Source organism: Melanotaenia boesemani, chromosome 21 (assembly GCF_017639745.1).
Source record: "Melanotaenia boesemani isolate fMelBoe1 chromosome 21, fMelBoe1.pri, whole genome shotgun sequence".
Classification (NCBI taxonomy): domain Eukaryota; kingdom Metazoa; phylum Chordata; class Actinopteri; order Atheriniformes; family Melanotaeniidae; genus Melanotaenia; species Melanotaenia boesemani.
The window spans coordinates 22,855,148-22,873,018 of record NC_055702.1 but is presented as its reverse complement, the minus strand read 5'-3'; the positions used below and the strand labels follow the sequence as shown (position 1 = coordinate 22,873,018).

Below are 17,871 nucleotides of genomic sequence, written 5' to 3'. Positions count from 1 at the left end.
ACCATATTCCCACTGTTAACCTAAACACACCTAAACCTAAACAATACCTAACACCTTTAAATGCCACCCAAATATAACCATTATATATTTCTATCTAAATTAAATATCTAAATGTCTCATTTTATATATAGAAAATAACTTTTTTATATTTCCTGTTTGATTAAACAGGCACAACATATGTCGATAAATAATCTCAAGTGGATGCATCACTCTCCAAATGCTACAGAATAAAATATTTATCTAAGTCAAATTCCCCAGTTGATAGAAAAATCAATAACTGAGTTATAAATTGCTTATAAAGGAGGGATATCAGTCTTACCTGGCACTCTCAAAGGTTGCAGAAGGCGTCTTTCCTATGGCTCCAAAACCGACTCCAACAGCTAGGCCCTCTGCAGAGACAAGCAACATTACAAAACAGTTAATCCCTAATAGTTGGGTGATGGCTGATGCGGCTGATGGGTGTCGGCGGGTCCTCTGTCTCCTGGATCGCTGATTACCTGACAGACAGGCCGCAGTTTGTCCGGCTGGGCGGTGTCCTGTCTGATGTGGTGGTGAGTGATGTAGGAGCCCCGCAGGGCACTGTGCTCTCTCCATTCCTGTTCACCTTATACACCACAGACTTTCAGTACAACTCAGAGTCATGTCACCTTCAGAAATTTTCTGACGACTCTGCAGTTGTTGGGTGTATAAGTGGTGGACGGGAGGAGGAGTACAGGGGGCTGGTGGACGGATTTGTGGAGTGGGCGGGTAAGAATCACCTGCTGCTTAATGTGGACAAGACCAAAGAGATGGTGTTAGACTTCAGGAAGAAGGGATCAGCTCCACAGCCCCTCTGCATCCTGGGTAGTGATGTGGACATGGTTGAGGAATATAAATACCTGGGAGTGACTATCGATAACAGACTGAGTTGGAAGACCAACAGCACAGCTGTGTACAAGAAGGCCTGCAGCAGACTCTACTTCCTGAGGAAGCTGCAGTCGTTCCAACGTGTGCAGCAAGATGCTGGAAATCTTTTACCAGTCTGTTGTGGCCGGTGCCCTGTTTTCATCTGTGTTCTGCTGGGGGGGCAGCATTGCAGCCATTGACACCAACAGACTGAACAAACTGATCAGGGAGGCTGGCTCTGTCATCGGCGACAGACAGGACACTTTAGAAGCAGTGGTGGAGAGGAGGACACTGAACAAACTGTTATCTATCTTGGATAACCCTGACCACCCTCTCCACCCTGTGCTGGACAGACAGCGGAGCTCCTTTTCCAAAAGGCTCAGACAGCTTCGCTGTCTCAGGGACCGCTTCAGGAAATCTTTCCTGCCACACGCAATAAGACTGTTTAACTCATCATCATTGTGTCAGAGATAACAATATGAGTGACTGTTGTAACTGGTGAATTTTTGCACTGACTGGATCAACCTTACACAGTTAAACTCCTCATCTTGTGTCATCGCAAACAACTGTCACTACTAATCATTGCACTGGACTATATTATTTGCTGGCTATTCTCACTTCTTACTGTGTATAGCTAAATACCTCCTTGTATAAGTCTTGTAGATATTGAAATTTTTATACTGTTTTTAATTTTTTTCCTACCTTAAGAAGCACAACTGCTAAATGACTGTACCGCTGCAACACCTAAATTTCCCAGCTTGGGATGAATAAAGTATTTCTATCTATCTATCTATCTATCTATCTATCTATCTATCTATCTATCTATCTATCTATCTATCTATCTATCTATCTAGTTCATGTCCTTTGTTCTCTCTGTCACCAAGAGAGAAGGAGCACTTCAAGAAGGATAAAGTAAATGTTGCAAAACTGCTGAAACGATCGATATAAAAAGTACAAAAAGAAAAATGTTGGAAAAAATGCTAACGCTGATCTACTCACAGTAAGGGTCTGTGAGGGCTTCCAGTGTGCAGCATTCATCCTTTTATTTTATTTACAGTTTACTGTCAGTTTTCATTTTAATGAAACCCGCTGTCTGCTCAAGCAGCCCAATGCAACATGTAACTGTTAGGATGATTCATGTTTTCCGAATTGATGTACTCCTGAGTGGAACTATATGAAATTCAGCCTTGTTTTTCACAGTAAGCTGCTGAGAACTGTCTGCTCAAGATTCTACGGTAATTTTACACTTTAGAAAGCTTCTGCTCTTACAACGGCAACTGCTTAGAGGATTAAAAGAGTAAAGCTGCATTATGAGGGATTTCTACAGCCCTGTATTGAGCCTGCTTCTTCCCCCCTCTGCTGCCCTGCACACCCTCTCCCCTCTGATGTCCCATTTGTCTCATTTGTTATGCCTGTCACGTATACTTTAAGTACTCTTCATTCAAAGTGAAAGTGAAAAGGTCACAGAGAGCGATGTATCTGCGAGGGCATTTGTGTTTGTGAAGTTTGAGTGTGCAAGCGTGTTTGTGTGTGCGTGAAAGCAGAGCTACAGGTTGTTTTGCATTTCACGCTGCCACGGCAGCTCTCCACGGTGATTACTGGCTGTCAGGCTTAAGGACAGGTGTGGGCTGGTCAACTGCTGAGAGGTGCTGATGTAACATGGGAGAGTTATGACTGTGATGCAAAGAAGAGATATCCAGGTAGATCCATTAGATGGCAGGACTACTCCTTAGCCTATTTCAGCCTTTTCCCCCCATCAATTTCATGACAACTGACAGTTATTGGGGTCCAGTTTTTATTTATCCCATTTGCTCTATCCCTCTGTTTAGCTGAAGTAAAGTTACTTTTTATTTTAGTGGGCAAGAGTAGCATCAGTTAACTCTTCAGTAGTGGCATTAGTGACCATTCGATGACCACTATGCCCTGATCTCCCATAAAAAGAGTTGAATGTGAAAAGGAGGGGTAAGACCAAAGCTGTAAGCCTGAAACAATTCCTCCAATAACTCAAATAACCCCACTAAAAAATTAATAAAAAATTGATTCAGTGCGTCACTTAATTCATACACGTATGTTCTACTCAGTGGTCACAGTATGAAGCCCTGCAACATGCTTTTGCTAAACCAGAGAAAGACAAAAGTTTGTAGTGCCAAGCAAAAACTCTGTTTAGAGTCCAATAAAACTGAATTACCTAATCATAGTAGAACAACATCAATGCTACAGCGTCTGGTTTACACCCCCAACCCTCAGAGAGGAACAAACACAAGCTAACATTTCACATTAGTAAATCAGTATGCCTGTTAGCTGTGATGAATGCTAGTATGCTAGTAGAGAATAGCGTTAGCCGAGGATTTGGCTAGCAAGTTCAGAGACTTTTTCATTTATTATATGTTTATTTAAACATAAAACTTATGTTTATTGTTTTAAACAAAAGATGCATAAATCCTACTAGAATATTTCCAAAACTGCCATGCTAGTGAAAGCACTATTATCTTTTCCTGATCTCCGTCCTCCCATCAGCCTGTAAACCGTTAGCGTGAAGTACTTTCTAAATCTATTTAATAAATGTACAATCAAAACGCAGACATTGCCTGACCTGATTTTATCAGAGAAGATTACACTTATAAAATCAGTGACTGCTGTTTTAGATGTGCTCTTTACTGTTATTTCAGTCTCTAATTCTGATTCACCACCGATAACAGAAAAAAGTAAAAGGCTTAATTAGGATTTCAGTTGCATTAAAATACAGTATATGAAAGCAGGAGAAAAGCACACAGATGCCAGCTGCTGATAGCTGCTTAAAACTTGATAGAAAGCAAATATCTAGTGTTCTGTCACACTATTATCAATATAATAATAGTAAATGTTGATCGAAAATATAGTTTTATGGCCATATTGTAATTGTGGCTACATGTAAAGGCTAGTTAGTGAAAATCCATCAAATAAGAAAGCCGACAACATAGACATATATTTTATTTTAAATAGATGTTCTTTTTAATTCTGTGACACACTTCCTGGTTTTGTGCTTTTCACATGCAGTTCAATAATTAAATAAGTAGAATTTTCTGAAAAATAAAACAATACTAAGAGATGTGCCCTTTTTCCTCTTTCGAATAGTCATCATTGCACCTTCATTAGAAAAAATTATTTGTTCTTATTTCATTACTTGAATAATTAATGGGAAACTCCACAGAATGCTTGATTACCTAAATAATAGTTTGCTGCAGCAGTGCAAGGGAAGGAAATGGGAAAAATTAATCAGACTGCGCAATGAAATCAACAAATGAACCGTTTCCTGCACACTTTCCCCAAACATTCCCAGAAATAAAAAAGGAAAAACACTGAAATTCGACTACACGTGGAGTTATGGTGCTACATACTGGACATAACTCCAGTTCTGTCTTTATTGCATCCCTCAGCATACAGAGTATAAACATGCTGCTGGAAATGGGAAAAGATTTACTTGTCTTGTTTTAGCAGGTGTACCTGAAAATGGCAGATGTAAACTGTTTTGGAAGCAGCCTGGCGTGACTGTTTTCACTGCTCTCAGTCACTTATTACTGCAGGATATATAGAAGTCTGCACCCTTGACCAGAAATGTGCAGCTTCAAGCCTTGCAAGATGAATTCCTGTGATGTGCTCTTGTCAATTTCAGAGAAAGTAGCTCGATCGCAATTTTTCTAAAAAGGAATGTTCCCACTGCTATACAGAAAATGTCACAAAAAACACAAGTCAAACCCACCTACCCACCCTGTAGTCAGCCTACTTGTACATGCCCAGCACTACAGTCTAAATATCCCAGGACAATATCTACCTATGATTGGGCAAGATGAACAAAACAAAACAAGCAAAAAAAAGAGGAAAAAAAAAAAAAAAAAAAATAGAGAATAAACAAAAAAAAAGCAAGACAGGAGCAAACAGAGGAATGAATCTTCCCAGAGTTTGTTTCTGCAGAGGTTTAGTCACCAACATCTGGAATCACATGATAAGGAAAATTAACTTTTGTTGAGAGAGAGGAAAGAAGATGTGAAGCAAAGGGCCCGAGGCGCGATTACGCCTCATGCATGATGTGCACACTCAATCAGGTGAACTACTGAGTTGCCCATATGAAAAACTAACCCACTTTGTTACCAAGTAAACAGACTTAATCACATTTGATCACTAATACAAAGCTGCAGATTGAAGCGTAAATTGTCCTCAGCCATAAACACATGACATGTCATCTGGTGCCATGTTCTGCTCAGGAGCCTCATTGGTTAATGCTGCCAGCCGCATTGTTTGACAGAAGACCCAGGCGACTCAGTGACTCATCCTTTTTTTTTAACTAAAAATCTACTGCTGTCTTCCTAGTGGAATCTCATAATATGCTATGTCAGTTTCTCTTGGTGCTTAAAAAGAGAACGAAGCATAATAATAACCATAACACATCATTTTAGGGGAAAAAGCAAAAAATCCCATTTGGAGTAGATTTTTTGTTTGATATTCATGGTGCTGACCCATAGTTAAGAGTTCAACCTTTGACCTGAACATTTATTTGATTACTTTCCTTGTCCTATTCTAAATGCACAGGAGGGGAATCACGTTATTACTTGAAGTGTGTCTGATGGAACACTAGGTGGCGATATGGCCACTTCCACTTATTACTCACCAACAAAGGTGTGAAAAACGTGACGGACCGAAACCATTCAGGGTAAATTTTCTGATTTAACATTTAAATTCTGGTGCATTCTGAGAGGAAAATGAAACAGAAAAGACATTACTTGCTTCAGGCTATTCAATTTGGTCCCATGAGTGCCGCAGTCCTGCAGGTTTTAATGTTTTCCTGCTCCAACGCATATCATTCCAACAGCATATGAGGTTCTGCACAATGTCTCATTTATTTGAGTCAGGTGTGTTGGAGCAGGGAGCCATTGAAAACCTGTACAGTGGCTCTTCTGGGACCAAACTGAGTAGCCCTGATAGCTAAGACACTGGAAATAGTATCTGGTAAACTTTGTGCTTTGTCAATCTTTTTAAAAATATCTTAATAATGCTTTAAAATACTTTGACAGTGTAAGCTAGGAGTGGTTGCCATTATTAAGCTCTTAATGGTAATGAAGATCATGAGTCTGTCTCTCTTGATGTTGAGTCAGTTTAGTAGCCTAATGAATAATGTGAACTGAGTGACACTGTAGGCTAATGTTAACAGACTTTTCATTTATGCTAGCTGACACGCTAACAAGCAGACAAAAATTTCCATTATAAAGTTTAACATGTTGGAAAAGGTTATGATACAGAAACGGTGGTCTACACAAAGTTAAGTTACACATAAGATTATACTGTTGGCAGGTAACAAGAACTACCTCCACACAACCGCTGATGCCCATGAACAAAACGTCACAGGGAAAAAATGTTGTGAAAACGGGAAAAACGATGTCATCGTGACTGTGATTGACCGAACGATACTGACACGTTCCATCAAAGATGTTTTATTGTGATGATCATTTGTTCTAAAATGACACATTTTAATCATAATAAAAGTTGTCTTAGCAGAACCTCCTCCCCCAAAATCCAAAACTCTTTGTATCTTTACAATTCACTTGAATGCCATATTTGAATTTAAAAACAGTGATTTTCACCAGAAGGTTAAGTCTCCAGGTTTACTCGTTTTATAGAAAGCTGCAGGTTATCCCTGGTGAATATTCTCTATTACTGGCTTTTTCTTCTCTTGTCTACCAGATCTTTCTATTATTTTCTTTTCAAAGCTTGAGGAAGATGGTGGGTCTGGCAGTGAATGGATGGAGAGGTGAAAGTATACATGCAAGACTACCAAATGTGCTACCTAGGTGTGTTAATCCACCTTTGAGAGCTTCAATTTTAAATTAGCCTCCACTGCTGGAAAGTGGTATTTCTCATGAAAAAGTAGCATATTGCTGATTACTGTTAAAGCAAGAGCAGAATACACTTTTAAGGACTTCTGGGAGCAAGGGGCAGGAACAAATCTGAAGCATGAATGCAATAACTTCTCAAGCTTTCTATGAGGAATGCAGGTCTTAAATAAGGAGGACGTAGACCAAGAATACCCTATTTAGTAAGAACATATCGATGATTGGCAGATGATGACGACACACGCAGTGGTGAACTGAAGATTTCTGGTGCTTTTCCATCACATGGTGCTGCATTCAGCAGCTACTTTCATCCAAGTTACTGCCAGGTGAGGAGTACAGAGTAGGATTGAATGAGCTTTGCAGCAACATTGCAAGTGCTGCTATAGAGAGTTGTTTCACCCACAGCTGATTACTGCTCCGATCAATCAATGCTCTGCAGTGTTTCAGTATCACTGTATAGTATCGGCACATTTGTCTAGCAGTAATCTGCAAGTTTATTCCCTGTTTGCAATAATGTCTAATCTCTTTATTCATATCCTCTTCATACGTTTTTGTTCTTTTAATGCATCGTTAATCTTTCAGACAGTCTCTACAGCAAATGCAGCCAACATCAAGGTGCCTTAAACTTAGACCACAGCCTAAAAAACAATAAATACGAGCGCAGTAAAAAGAAGCAGAGATAAGAGAAAGCACAAACAGGAAGAAACAAAGATAAAACTGTAAGAGATTGAGATCCTGATTCCCCCAAAGCTGCAGATTTGAGAGCTGAGGGGACACTTCATCATAATCTATCGTCTGTAATTACCTTTGATAACAATGCACACCAGTTCCAATCCACGTTCCCCCAGCCAGCTGCAGGCAGACAATCTGTGGCACCATTTTGGTAATAAACACCTTTGGGTACACTGTGAGTCCAACATGCCATCCATCTCCGTCCTGGAACTGTCCAAACTGCCACAGGGTCAGTAGAAACTACTTGAAGGCGTACTGAATATCTTTCTATTGTGTTTACATAAAACATAAGTTGTGAGAGTTTGGTACCCTGTTAAGTTTCCTAAATCTAACTCATTTAACAATGTTAATTAAAATTGACTGAGCTTGTTCCCAGGAAAAGAATAGACAACAAGTTCTTTCATAATAGGGTCTAGGGTTAACAGGGGAGCCCTTAAAACCAAAACACTTGTCAGGCTTCACTTAAGATGCTCATGTTCAGGTATCTTGCACCTCAGTGCAGTTAAATGGAAATCTCTAGAACCACCTGAACAAGAACTCATGGCAGAGCTGAGTGGTGTGTATGTATTTAGACATTTATTGATTTAAAAAGGTTTGAATTGGGATGCAAATACATTAAGCAAATATTGACAAGAACCAAACTTGACAAAAATTATTTACATTTAATTTTGTTGGGGAAAAGAATTATGAGCCACCTGAGTACTTACTGATGTCGGGAGGCCTTTTTTGGTTAATTACTTTGATTGTTGGGGGCGATAACATGATTTCAGTCTCAGCCCCTCTTTGTTTCTCTCTTTGGCGACACTTATTCTCTTCTATGTTTCTGCTCAGTTTCCTTCCTCAGTCTGCTGGCAGATTATTACATTTTTATTCATTTTTTTTCTTCCTTCTGTTTTGGGTTTTCTTGGCAGTTAGCAACCAGCATTACCAGCAACTAATGGACTGGACTGAAGGATACACAGCTGGCTCTGTACTGTAGATCAGGGTTCTTCAACTCTAGTCCTCAAGGGCCACTGCCCTGCAGGGTTAGCTGCTCCCCTGCTTGTATTCATCTGGCCCAAGTTAATGGCTCATTACCAGGTTTGTGCAGAATCTGAGAACAAGGGATGGAGAGGATGCACTTTATTGGAATGAGGTGTGTTGAATGGGAATCAATTTAAACCTGCAGGAACTGAGTTGGAAACCCTGCTGTAAACTGACTGAAAATACATGACTTAAAGTATTCTGGCTCCGTGCCAGAGCTCCGATGACATGATGAGTTTATGCGGCGGGAAAAAAAATACAATTCCACAACTTGATGCCTGTGCTAATGTGGAGTTATCAGCATGCTGAGTTAACCTTCTAATAGTATGAGAAACAGAGGTTTACAATCAACAAAACGCATTACTAACCAATCAGGAGTTAAGCGAGCTTTGGAAAATGCTCTGCTTGGTTGAGAGATCCAGCTGCAGCCTAAACCGAAGCTGCACACATGATTGAGCAGAGCTGTTCATGAAAGCTTCTGATTTGTGACAGACACAAAGGGTGATTTTTTTAGGGGCCTTGACCCCATTAGACCATGTCCTGTTAAAAAACTGCAAGAAAATGTGGACTGAATTATTCTACAGAGCATGTAGATTCATTGGCACACAGTTTCTGATTTGCAAAAAATTTATCTTATCCATGAAAATGCATGTAAGACTAGTTTTATTTAGCTGTTTGTTTAATTGCATGTAAGCCAACATCAGATCAGGTCCTGTTTGAGATTATTTCATACAAATTAGGTACTTTAGCCAAATATACAGACCTTTCTTGGTGTTACTGTTTTAAATAGCTCTGTAGTGAGTCTGTCCAGTGCCAATAGTCAAAGTCAAAGTCAGCGTTATTGTCACTTTCTTCACATGTACAAGACATACAAAGGAATCGAAATTAAGTTTTCCACTGTCCCACGGTAAAGACGGGACAGGACACTTCAACACTGAAGTCTGATGCCAGAAAAGTTGGAGCTGATCTAAATAAGAAGGGTCAATGAAGAAACTGTGATGTCAGAAAATGGTTCAACTTTTTAAGCGTTTTTCTTTTGCAGAAACAATATGAATCTGAATAAGCTCTGAAGACATGACGCAAACTCTGAATGTAGCTGGAGTGTAAGTTTTCAGTTCATTTGTGGCAGAAATGATAGATGTTTGATCCTTTTATCATTCCCTGGAGGAAACTTAAGCTGGTTTTGGACAGTACGTTTCTGTCTGTATCAATGTGCGCAGCAGCAGGTCCCGTCCAATTCCGTCTTAATGTTCTATGCTCTTTTAAGCCACCGACGATACTGCCGCTGACAGACCATTGTCACAGCAGTCACGCATTTCTTCCTTTAATCTCCTCTCCTCAACCACTGACACGCTCCTTTTACAAACTCAGCCAAACATTGCTGCTCCTCCACTCGGTCAGCTTTTTATTTCTCCAGCACATCTTTGAGGTTTCCCCCTCATTTTATTATCAGTATACAATACTGTTCTGTTTGATCAGTTTTGTGATGAGAACTTTCAACCACATCAGCATCATGTGGCGACTTTTCTTCGTCAGATACAAGAAGGTGTTCTGCAACTTTATCCGGGCTGTCAAAATTAATGTGTTAATGCAAAAATAGACCAAAAACCAATAGATTTTATAATGGGAGTTACAGCTCAAAAAGTTTGGGAACCCCTGTTCTTTACGCACTAATGCCCCACCCCTTATTCTCAGCAGTACAAAACATTTTAAGTTTGGCCTGATAACAAGCAGGATGGTCCCTCTGTCCTTTAATCTGGTGGACACAGTGTACAATTTTCCACTTTGCCTCAGACCAGTTTAAATGATCTTTGGCTCAGAGAGGACAGCAGCATTTCTGGATCACATTCATATTTGCATGGTTGAGTTTTAAGCTACATTTGTGGCGCACACAGTACTTTTACAATATCTAGAACTTTGCCTGAGCCCGAGCAGTGATTATTATGACAGCATCATGTGTGTTTTTAAATTCAGTTCTATTTAAACATGAGGTAGGTGTCGCTGGTGGCAGGTAAGTGACGCTAATGCTGTAGGTGACGTAGTTCCGGGGGAGACGGCAGATTCAAACTAGGCGCGCCCAAACATTTCTACTTTCATTCGATTGTATTTTGTGCCAACTTAATCAAAAAATATTCTTTAAAGTAGGACTATAGTGTCTTTAAAAGGTACACTCTGGAGCACAGCGGGGAGGATTTGGCCAGCCTGACAGATTTTATAGATCGTTACGACAGAATCGTCATGGGGAAACCAAACAACACCTCCACCCCCTCCACCTCATCTAAATCCAAGAGACAGCGAAATGAGGATTCACCTGGAGCTATTTCACCACCGGGGAACGACTCAACAGATGTTCTGATCTCCATAGATAAGAAACTCAGTAGTTTTGATGCGCGTTTGAGTCTGGTAGAAATTCTCCACAAAGAGTTCCAGGCGCTACGTGAATCATTAGAATTCAGCCAGAAGCAGGTGGAAAGTCTGGCTGCAGAAAATGCCGGTCTCAGAGAGACGGTAAAATCCCTCACCGAGGGCTTGACCCGTCTCTCAGATGAAAATAAGAAGATTAAGGAAACGGTGATCGATCTGCAGGCGCGGAGCATGAGAGAGAACCTGGTATTTGCAGGGATTCCAGAGCAGACGGAGGAGGACCCCGAGACCACGGTGAAAAACTTCATCAAAACCCACCTGAAGCTCCCGGAGGAAACGGTGAAAAACATCTCCTTTCACAGAGTCCATCGGCTCGGCGGGAGGAAACCCGGGTCCAGCAGACCAAGACCCATCGTAGCGAAGTTCGTCAGCTTCAAACAGAAGGAGCAGGTGAAGAACCAGGGCCGCGAACTGAAGGGGACCAACTTCGGAGTAAACGACCAATATCCGAGAGAGATTCTGGACCGACGGAGAGTCCTGTTTCCCATCAGAAGGAAATCTATGGCTAATGGCGCTCGCGCTGTCATCGCGGTGGATAAACTGTTTATTAATGGACAACTGTACCGCGACCCGAACGTCACTCCGTGGCTCTTCTGATCCCAGGTGCTGTATGTCAATCTCTCCAAATGATCACTCTTAACTCGCCATTATAGATCACTGACAGTAGAACACACTGCTCGTCTCACCACAGCCTCTACATCTAGATCGATGTATTTTTTTCTGTTTTGTTTTTATATTTCACACAAATACTTTTCTCACTTTTCACTATCTTTCACGCTTTCACTGTTAATTGTAATCCAGCTCGTAATATCAGCAGCGCACGCGGCCGGTCGAAAAACCGTCAGGACGCACAGTCGCACCATACATGATAAATATAAACACTCGCGTTTTATGTATGAGAGAACACGCATTAAGGTACATATACGGACATTTAACATACGGACAAACGCGCGCAATCAGGCTGCATGCAAACACGCGCGAACACGCAAGAGGGGCGCACAAAGACACACGCGTCAGTAACACGCATGAAGCATTAAACCGTTCACAATAACCATGTTAAAAATCGTCTGTTGGAATGTACATGGAGCCGGTTCCAGGGAGAAGAGGTTGAAGATCTTTAATAAATTACAGGAGCTGCAGGCTGACATTGTCTTACTACAAGAGACTCATTTAACAAACTCAACCATAGACCTTCTTCAAACAGCTCAGTTTCCTCATGTTTACTCAGCTTGTTACAATTCTAGGCAAAGAGGAGTAGCTACTCTTATTAATAAGAGACTAAATTTTGACATAGATAGCACAGTAGTGGATCCGGAAGGCAGATTTCTGATAACTTTATTATCTATTTGTAATATCAAATTATGTATTACCAATGTGTACGGCCCCAATGCAGATGATCCCTCCTTTTTCCACTCCCTGTTTGCTACACTCCAGAATTATTCAGATAACAGAATAGTGCTAGCTGGTGATTTTAATGTAGTCTTGACTGAACAAGATCGCTGCAGCACATCAGGTAGTCATCGAGTCTGGCAGTCGTCAGAAACTATCAAACAGTACATGAAGGATTTTGGTCTTTGCGATGCTTGGCGCTCTCACCATCCTAAACTAAGAGAATACACCTTCTTCTCTTCAGTTCACCACTCCTTCTCTAGAATAGATTATATATTAAATAGTAACTCACTAATGGGCGACATTTCAGAGACTCAGATACATCCAATCAGCATTAGCGATCACGCACCAGTTTCATTCACTCTGAGAAACAAAAATAATAAACCGATTGGTAAAAGCTGGAGATTTAACACCTCTTTATTGAAAGATCCTGAGTTCATTGATTATTTTAAAAAAGAATGGTCAATTTATATAGAAAAAAAATGACATGCCTGAAACTTCAGCGTGTCTCCTTTGGGAAGCAGGAAAAGCAGTAATGCGAGGGAAAATAATTTCCTTCTCCTCACATAAGAAGAAGAAGGAAACAGCAAGAGTTTTAGAATTAGAACTCAGGATTAAATCATTGGAGGAGGCTTACCGCATTTCCCCCGAAGAGCACACAATGAATAATATAAGGAAAACTAAATTGCAGCTTAAAGAAATTATAGATAAAAAAACACAGTTTTTAGTGCAAAGACTTCGCTTGGAGAACTTTGAACACAGTAACAAATCTGGAAAGTTTTTAGCAAATCAACTAAAAACAAACAAGGAGAAAACAACAATCTCCTCTGTTAAAGATCAAGACGGAAACATCAGCCATGACCCAGACAAGATAAATGACACGTTTAGAAGCTTCTATAAAACATTATATGAATCACAGATTAATCCAACAGATGAACATATTGAACAATTTTTAAACAACATTAATCTACCAAAACTAAAAAATGAAAATAAAATAAATTTAGATGCACCTATTACTGTAGATGAACTCCACGAAGCTCTCCAACATATGCCCAACAATAAAGCCCCGGGTCCAGATGGTTACTCAGCAGAATTTTACAAGGAATTCTGGACAACGCTAGCTCCTACATTTTATAATATGTTGTTAGAAATACAGGAAAAACAAAAAATACCGCAAAATATGAACTTAGCTAATATAACACTATTGCTAAAACCAGGCAAAGACCCCACACTTCCATCCAGTTACCGTCCCATATCTTTAATAAATGTAGACCTGAAAATAATTAGTAAAGCTCTTGCCAGAAGGATAGAAAAAATAACCCCTCTTATAATACATCCGGACCAGACAGGTTTTATAAAAGGTCGACATTCATCTACTAACACACGTAGACTAATTAACCTCATTGATTACTCTACTTTACATAATCTAAAATCCACAATCATTTCTCTAGATGCAGAAAAAGCCTTCGACAGGGTAAACTGGAAGTTTCTATTTGCAACACTAGACAAATTTGGGTTTGGACCTTCTTTCATAGAGTGGATTAAAATATTATATAATAACCCAAATGCATGTGTGAAAACCAACGATCAAACTTCTCCAAGCTTCCGCTTACAGAGAGGCACCAGACAGGGCTGTCCACTCTCCCCCTCACTTTTTGCCATTTTCATAGAGCCGTTAGCAGCTGCTATTAGACAAAATATAGAAATTAAAGGAATCCAGGGCAAAAATATAGAACATAAAATAAGTCTTTATGCAGATGATGTATTACTCTTCCTTCAGAACTCACAAACATCACTCTCTCAGACAATCACGGTTATTAATAAGTTCTCATCAATATCTGATTATTCTATTAACTGGTCTAAGACTACAGCCATGTCCATCAACTGTGACCTACAAAACATCCCTAATATCAAAATACAGACAGGAAACATTAGATATTTAGGTATAAATATTTCCCCCAGATTATCAGATTTAACAAAATTAAACTATGTTCAGCTACTAAAAACAATAGAAGATGATCTCTTACGGTGGAGGCGCTTACCCATCTCAATAATGGGGAGAGTTGCCACCATTAAGATGATGATCCTACCTAAAGTTGATTATTTATTTTCAATGACACCCACTAAACCCTCCACCAGTTGGTTTAAATCTCTGGACTCTTTCATATCCAAGTTTCTTTGGAAAAACAAGCCGTCACGTATCAGTCTTAAAACCTTACAGCAGACTAAAGATAGAGGAGGACTGGACCTACCAAACTTTAATAACTACTTTATAGCTAACAGGCTGCAGTACATCTCCAAGTGGCTCAAACCCAGTTATCTGGATGAGCCGTGGCTAGATGTGGAGCAGGCTTTGTGTGAGGACTTAGTCATCTCTGACCTGCCGTTCATCAGCTCAACCATTAAACCATATAAGTGCTTTAAAAGCCTTAACATCCGTTTTTCCTTAATGGCTTGGTGGGAATTCTGTAAGATAACCAGATCTTCCCTCTTTCCATGTAGACTTACACCCATCTGGAACAACCCTGACATCCTGCAGAACAAAAAGATGATAAACTTCACTCAATGGAAGACTAAAGGAATACAACAGTTAGGACAGATAATAGAAAATGGAAACTTTGTATCTTTCAACACAATTGTCTCACAGTATGGAATCAACAGCAATAAATTCTTAGAGTACCACCAACTAAAATCAATTATATGTAAGAAGTATACCCCTGTACAGTTAGACTTGCAGCTTCCTGTCAGAATAGCAGAATTCCTGAATCATAATACTCCAAAATTATTATCAAAAATATATAGATTACTTGCAAAGCTAGAAGACAGGATATCTCTCCCGACTTCAAAATGGGAAGATGATTTATCTAATAACTTTGATCAGAAAAGATGGTCACAAATATGTTTAAACACGTTTAAAATGACTCAGAATTCAAATATACAACTAATACAATTCAAAATTCTCCATAGAACTCATTATACAGGACACAGGATGTTCAGGATGGGCCTTTCACCATCAGATATCTGCCCACACTGCTCTGAGAACACCTCTGATAGCTACATCCATGCGCTGTGGTCCTGCACACCTGTCCAAAGGTTCTGGATTAAGGTGTGTGAAGATCTCTCAAAATGGTTTAAAACTAGTTTTCCTGCAAACCCCACACTTTGCCTACTGGGCGACCTGGGTGACACCAACATAGGAATACACTCCATAAACTTGGTCCTCGCAGTCTTATGCATCGCAAAGAAAACTATTCTTGTGAACTGGAAAGATAAGAATAATTTGTCTATCCAGCAGTTTAGAAATCTCCTGTTAGATCACATCAGCATTGAGACAATGTCTGCCTCCTCCAGGAACCAGTCAGATGACTTTCATTCCCTCTGGTCCCCTGTGACTGGCTACATCACTTAATGTAGGTGGAGGATTGCGGCTTCGCTGGGATGGGGGCGGATGTGGGTGGGGGGTCCCTGGTGGCTTCAGGTCTCCGGTTGTCTCCTGGGTGGGGATCTAGGCTGCTCCGCTGCTGGGTCGGCTGGGGGTTCCGGTCTGGGCGGGCGGCATTGGGTGGGCCCCGGGGTGGGGCTGCCTCGTGGCGGTGGGGGGTGGCTGCCGGGGTGCCTGGGTCGGTGTCCGTCGGCCCCTGGCCGGGTGGCCGGTCGGGCCCGGGGTGGGCCGGGTGGGGGCCCCGGGCTCTGGGGCGTCGGGTCTCCCCCCGCTCCTGGGGGTGGGGGGTCTGCCGCTGCTGGGGGGGGCTGGGCCCGTCCGGATGTGCCGTGCCGGGGGTTGGTCCGTGCCCTGGTGCTTGGTCGCAGCCCCGGAACCTGGGTGGGGGTGTGTTTGTGTGTGGGTGTGTGTGTGTGTGTGTCTGTGGGTATGCTGGTGTGTGGGTGGGTGTAGAGGGACGTGTGTGCCGTATGTGTGTGTGGGTGTGTATGAAGGTCTGGGTGTGTGCGGGTATGTGTGTGTGTGAGTAGTGTGCGGGTGTGTGTGTGGAGGTCTATGTGGGATGTGGGTGTGTGTGAAGGTATGTATATATGAGTGTGTGCACGTGGAGGTCGAGGTGTGTGTGGAGGAGTGAAGGAGTGGGTGGAGGCGTGAGTATGTATGGAGGTGCTTGTGTGTATATGCAGGTATGTATGTGAGTGTGTGTGTAGTGGTGTATGTGTATGGAGGGGTATGAGAGTGTGTGTGTATGTGGGCACCGGTGTGTGTGTTTATAGGTATGTGCGTGACGTGTGTGTGTGGAGGTATGTGCACGTATTGAGGTGTTGGTATATAGAGGTGTGTGAGAGTGTGTGTGAGTGGCTGGGGAGAAAAAAAAAAAAAAAAAAAAAAAAAGGGAGTGTGTGCGTTTGCAGGGGGTTAGGACGTGTCCTCTGGGGGGCGCCCTGGCTGGGTGTTGGGGGCGGGGGCCTGGGGTTCCCTTCCTTCGCCTCGCCCCCCTCCCACTCAGAAAGAGGAAAGTGGCCCCTTGGGCTGGTGGCTGGCCCCTGGGGGGGTTCGTGGCGTGCCTGGGTTGGGGTGCCTGCTCTGGGCCTGTGACGCCCTTCGGGGCCGGCGGGGGACGGGGGCGCCCTGAGCCACTGGCGGGTCGTCTTCCAGGGGGGAGGCTTACCCCCCTCTGGACCTACATCTCCTGACCCCTCCCCTCCCCACTCTTCACTACATACACAGGTAGGGCCGTGGGGGGTGTGCTTGTTGCGCTGGGCGGGGCAGGGGGGGTCATCATAGTGGCCCCGTTGCTTCGCCGAGCGGCAGCATGCCTCCCAGCTTTTAATTCCACTTAGTCACTGAGCACAAATAACATTTGCAACATACAAACACGTTTTGGGGGGTGGAACATGCGAGGTCAGGTGGGTGGGACTGCTCAGGTGGCCCCACCCCCTCCTCAATGCAGTTACTGCCCCCCAATTTTAACCCTCTTTTTTTAATTGCAAACAGCACATAATATATTCCCTCACTAGTGGGGGAGGGAGGGGCGATGGGGTCTTCAGGCGCCCCTGTCTCCATGGATGGCCCGGGGGCGGGGCGGGCCGGGTGGCCTGTCGCGTTGGCCCGGGGCGTGGGCGGGCTGTCCCGGGGGGTTTGGCTGCTGGCCCTGGGGGGAAGGTGCTGTTTTGGGGGTGGGGAGTGGGGGACTGGGGCGGGGTGGGGGGGGTGGGGGCCTGGCTCGTGTCTCCTCGCCTCCTGGCTGGGGCTGTCCCCCCGCGGCGTGGGGTGGCGGGAGGATGGTGGTGGGGGGATGGTGTTTGTTTGTGTGTGTGTGTGTATGTGGGGGGGGGGGGGGGGGGGAAGAGAGTGGTGTGTGTGTGGGGGGATGGGTGGTGGAGGGATGGTGTGTGTGTGTGGGAGGGTGGGGTGTGTGGAGGTGGATGTGTGGTGTGTGGGAGGGGGGGTGGTGTGGGTGTGGGAGGATGAATGGTGGAGGGATGATGTATGTGGGGGAGGATGGGGTATGTGTGGGAGAATGTATGGTGCAGGGAGGGGGAGTGTGTGGGAGGATGGATGGTGGAAGAATGGTGTGTGTGCAGGAGGATGGATGGTGTATGGGAGGGA

The 17,871-nt window shown here is 42.8% G+C and overlaps 1 protein-coding gene across 2 annotated transcripts in view; it reads right to left on the bottom strand.

Moving 5' to 3' along the window:
• Window positions 1–17,871, bottom strand: part of LOC121632520 (zinc transporter ZIP11-like) — a 210,756-nt gene that overhangs the window by 6,188 nt on the left and 186,697 nt on the right. For both annotated transcript variants that reach the window (XM_041974098.1, XM_041974097.1), the window contains exon 7: window positions 320–389. In XM_041974098.1, the coding sequence (XP_041830032.1) occupies window positions 320–389 (70 nt within the window). The remainder of the gene's footprint in view (window positions 1–319; window positions 390–17,871) is intronic.